At 57.2% G+C, this 4372-nt stretch overlaps 2 protein-coding genes across 2 annotated transcripts in view; one reads left to right on the top strand and one right to left on the bottom strand.

The window, feature by feature from the left end:
* MAP4K1 (mitogen-activated protein kinase kinase kinase kinase 1) overlaps nt 1-1061 on the top strand; it is a 22629-nt gene extending 21568 nt beyond the window's left edge. The window contains exon 31 of the mRNA XM_008074035.2: nt 887-1061. Within this exon, the coding sequence (XP_008072226.1) occupies nt 887-956 (70 nt within the window). The 3' untranslated portion in view covers nt 957-1061. The remainder of the gene's footprint in view (nt 1-886) is intronic.
* Nucleotides 1062-1139: 78 nt separating this feature from the next.
* The window catches only part of LOC103276631 (ryanodine receptor 1), a 14597-nt gene continuing 11364 nt past the window's right edge, over nt 1140-4372 (bottom strand). Inside the window, exons 9-13 of the mRNA XM_021706984.1 lie at nt 2391-2547; nt 1925-1989; nt 1736-1836; nt 1525-1576; nt 1140-1377 (exon numbers count right to left, since the gene is read on the bottom strand). Coding sequence (XP_021562659.1) covers nt 1282-1377; nt 1525-1576; nt 1736-1836; nt 1925-1989; nt 2391-2547 — 471 coding nt within the window. The 3' untranslated portion in view covers nt 1140-1281. The remainder of the gene's footprint in view (nt 1378-1524; nt 1577-1735; nt 1837-1924; nt 1990-2390; nt 2548-4372) is intronic.

The following is a 4372-nucleotide window of genomic DNA, read 5'->3' as shown; positions in this document are numbered from 1 at the left end:
AGGCAATCCACTCTCCTCAGCCTCCCAAAGGCGTGGGATTATAGGCTGAGCCACCGAGCCCGGCTAGTCTCAGATTTATCCAGTAGGAATCCCTTTAAGGATCCCTTGTGTCCTTTTGAAATGCCAGAGAGGTTTTTAAAAAATCTGGCCAGGTGCGGTGGTTCATGCCTGTAATTCCAGCACTTTGGGAGGCCAAGGCAAGAGAATTGTGTGAGCCCAAGTTTGGAACGAGCCTGGGCAATACGGCGAGACCTCATCTCCACAAAAAATCAAAAAAATTAGCCAGGCATGGTGGCACATGCCTGTAGTCCCATCTACTTGGAAGTCTGAGGATTGTCTGAGCCCAGCAGATCAAGGCTGCAGTAGCTGTGCTCGTGCCACTGCACTCCATCCCGGGTGACAGAGTGAGACGCCAACTCAGAAGAAAAAATCCCAAATCTGATCGCCCTGCTTAAAATCCTGTGACTGCAAGATAAATCCCCAATCCTGGCTACAGTACACAATGCCATGACCTCTCCAGCAAAGCCCCAGCCTTTTCCCTGCCTCAGAGCCTTTGCACAGGCTGTTCTCTCCGTCCAGAACACTCTTCCTTGCCCTCCTGAGCCTCCTTCAGGCGCTACCATCCATTCTCTGGGGAGTCTTGGCTGACCTCCTGGGTTAGGTGTCCCTGCCCGCTCCCTGTGGTCCTTTATACTCATGTCATTCATTTATTCATGCTGGCCTCCCTCTCAAGATGTGAGCGCCGTCTGGGCGGGGACCGTGTCTACTTGTTCACTGCTACAGCCCAGCACTGGGCTGGCGCAGTCTCTGTTAACTGCTTTGTGAATGAATGAGTGAAGGAATGAATGAATGAACACATGAACTGGCTTCTCCCTTCCTTCCCCAGGCCAGTAGTGGTGGAGACGCGCCCAGCAGATGATCCTACTGCCCCCAGCAACCTCTACATCCAGGAATGAGTCCCTGGGGGGTGTGAGGAACGCGTCTCTGCACCCCCCCCCAACAGACACACTAGTGGTTCTGACGTGTCCTCATCTCCCAATAAACATGACTTTAGTCTCTGCTGTCATCTCGTTTTTCTGGGGGGACGCAGAGTTTCTGGGTGTCCACTCCTCCACAACGTCAGCAAGCCAACACAACGGTGCCAGGGGTGTAGCACAGGCTTTATTTCTCCAGGACCAGGTCACCTCTCCCCCAGCCGCCTCGGGGCAAGGGGCTTGGAGGCTAAGGGCCTTGCTGTGAGAATAAGGCACTTGAGGTGGGGGTGGGGCCAGCTGGGGGGTCTCAGCTAAGCTGGTCCTCGTACTGCTTGCGGAAGCAATCGCCAGCCGGGAAGAAATCCCAGCATCTCTCCTGGTACATCTTCCAGACATAAGACTCCTAGGATTGGGGGGACAGGAAGGGTCCGTCGGTCACATCTTCAAACGCCTGATATTGATGTGACCCTTTCACTGCCACCTGGTGACTGGCCTTATATTAAAGCTCTCCCTGTCCGCGTCCCTTGCCCTCCCATTAACGCCTCCTTACCTGACCAGTGTGTTCTGTCTCGTCTTTGTTTATCAAATACATCAGGAAAAACCTGAGGGTGGGAAGGTCACGGAAGACAGGGCAGAAGCGTCCTTACTTCTGACTGGCTACTGGAACCCCGCCCCCACGGATGTCACACCCCCTTCCCTAGCGGCCCGGGCCCTAGGTCGGAGGCCACACCCCGCCCTCTGGCCAGCGGGCCTGCACGCACATGTAATTGGCCAGGTTGTGTTCCTCTAGCGTGTGGGTCTCGAACCCGTGCGGTGTCGTGTCGAAGTAGTCGCTGCCGATCCCGCAGATGAAGCACTTGGTCTGTGAGTGGTGAGAGCCATCAGAGGCGAGGCCCGCTGGACACCCAGGGTCCCGTCATCCCTCCGCGTCACCCCCAAGCACGACCCACCTCCATATCCTCTTTCACTTGTTCCTGTTGGTCTCGGAGCTCACCGAAGGCGTCGATGATCAGACCTGGGGTGGCAGGACGCGGGTCAGTGCCTGATCTTTGACCAGCTCCGTCTCCTCCCTCTCGCCTTCTGTCCAGCCCCATCTCCCTAATGTCACCGTGCGTGGCAGGGACGATAATATCAGGCATCTATCGACGACTTTCATGAGTCGACGCTTAGCACACGTAAACTGACGATCCTCGCCACACCCTTTGCGGTTGGGTGCCATGAGCGCCACCGTCTCGCAGGTGGGGAAACTGAGGCCCAGAGAGGGGGCCTGCCCAAGGTCTCACGGCAGGGCCAGACGGAGCGCGGACGTGAGTCCAGGCAGACGGGACCCCGGGCCTGCACTCCCAGCCGCGAAGCCAGCCTGCTGCCAGGCCCCGCGCACGCACGCCCGCGCCCGCGACGCCCGCCAGGACTGACCCTGGATGATGGCCAGCAGGATAACAATGACGAAGAAGAAGAAGGTGATGTCGAAGACCACCCGGTAGAGCTCGTATTCGTCCCCCGCTGGGTCCTCAATCTCGTCCCCGATGCCTCCGCCAGCCCGGACACCCACGTACATGTGGAACAGGTAGCACTGAGGGAGGGGAGCATACGGGTCACTCGTTCACTCGCCCAGCAATCACCGGGTACCAGCCGGGCCCTGGGCGAGGCGGGGCTGGAGACACCGTGGCGACCCAGACAGCCGCAGGCCCCGCCTCACAGCGCTCGCGGATCGGGCATCAGACCCTGACAGTCTAGAAACGGTCAGAGCGGTGATGGGAGACACAGACGGACGGCTTGGTTGGGGGAAGGGGAGGCAGAGGGTCAGAGGGGGCTGGTGGCACAGGCGGAGGGCTCCCAATGCAGCGGGGGCACAGACGGGGGTCGGAGCCGCAGTGGGCGAGGCCCAGTGTGATGGGGCGAGCTGGGGGAAGCACAGGAAGCTTTGAGAGCCCAGTGGAGGCATCAGACCCGGCGGAGGTGATCAGGCAAGGCTTCCTGGAAGAGGAGACGTGTGTGAGCTGGAACTTGCACAAGGTATTAGGTGAAGGGGCGGTGGGGGAGTGTTCCAGGCAGAGAAAAACCACATGCTACGTCACCAGCAGGGAGGAAAGAGTAAACCTCGCTCCTGTGAGGAACTGAAAAAGATCTAGTGAGGCTGGAAAATGACCTCCTGTGAGTGAGAACAGGGAGAGAGATGAGGTGAGTCCTGGTCAAAGGGCTCTGTAGGCTCTGGCCCAGCCAGTGGTCAGGGAGGACTTTCTGGAGGAGGTGGCATCTAAATTGAGAGGTTGGCCGGGCTCGGTGGCTCAGCCTGTAATCCCGCACCTTTGGGAGGCTGAGGTGAGTGGATTGCCTGAGGCTGCGGGTTCGAGACCCACCTGGGCAACTTGGTGAGGCCTCATCTCTACAATAAATCAAACATTAGCCGGGCGTGGTAGCATCCGCCTGTAGTTCCAGCTACTTGGAAGGCTAAGGCGGCAGGATCCCCGGAGCCCAGCAGGCGAGGCTGCGGTGGCCGGGAGTGGCCACTGCACTCCAGTCTGGGCGACAGAGTGAGACTCCAACTCAAAAAATAAATAAATAAATAAAATAAAATAAAAATAAATTGAGAGGTGAGGCATCAACTGAAGGAGTGTGTGTATGTCGGGCCTGAGGTGGTAGACAGAGAAAACTTCCGGGTGCAAAGGGTTTGAGTCAGGAGGAAACACATGATCTCAGGGGAACTGAAAGAGGACCCGGCAGAAAGCAAAAAGCAAGAGGGACTGTGGTTAGACTCAGGGTCAGCTCTTCCCTGGCTTTGTGAGCCATAGTGTCGTGGATCGTTTATCCTCAGGGTCCCAGGGAGCCACAAGAACATTCTGAGCAGGGGTGCGGAGGGGCGTATGGTCCACCTGGCATTAGAGAAAGAGTTTACACTTCTTTCCATGTTCCCAGGATGAGAGAGAACCCAGATGTCTTGGGTCAGAGCCAAGATCAGTGACTGTGATGGGAACAAGGCTATGGGTGACGAGGCCTTGTCTGGTGGGGCCTCAAACGTCAGGCTGAGGGGCTGGACTTGGTTCTGGGTGCAGGGACCACGGAGGCAGATTACAGGTCACCTTCTGAGATAAACCTGGAAATGATTCTTTCGTTCATTCTGTCTGTCTCTCTCTCTCTCTTTTTCATCCTTTGTATTTTGAGTCAGGATCTCACTCTGTCGCCCAGGCTGGAGTGCAGTGGCACGATCACACCTCACCACAGCCTCTAACTCCGGGGCTCAGGCGACCCTCCTGTCTCAGTGTCCCAATGGACTGGGACTACAGTCACACCACCACCACACCAGGCTACTTTTTAAATTCTTTGTAGGGCTAGGCTTGGTGGCTCAGCCTGTAATCCCAGCACTTTGGGAGGCCAAGGCAAGTGGATTGCCTGAGCCC

The sequence above is a fragment of the Carlito syrichta genome, unplaced genomic scaffold (genome assembly GCF_000164805.1).
Source record: "Carlito syrichta isolate Samal-C Ts95f unplaced genomic scaffold, Tarsius_syrichta-2.0.1 Scaffold316280, whole genome shotgun sequence".
Classification (NCBI taxonomy): Eukaryota; Metazoa; Chordata; class Mammalia; order Primates; family Tarsiidae; genus Carlito; species Carlito syrichta.
This window is presented reverse-complemented; position numbering and strand designations above follow the sequence as displayed.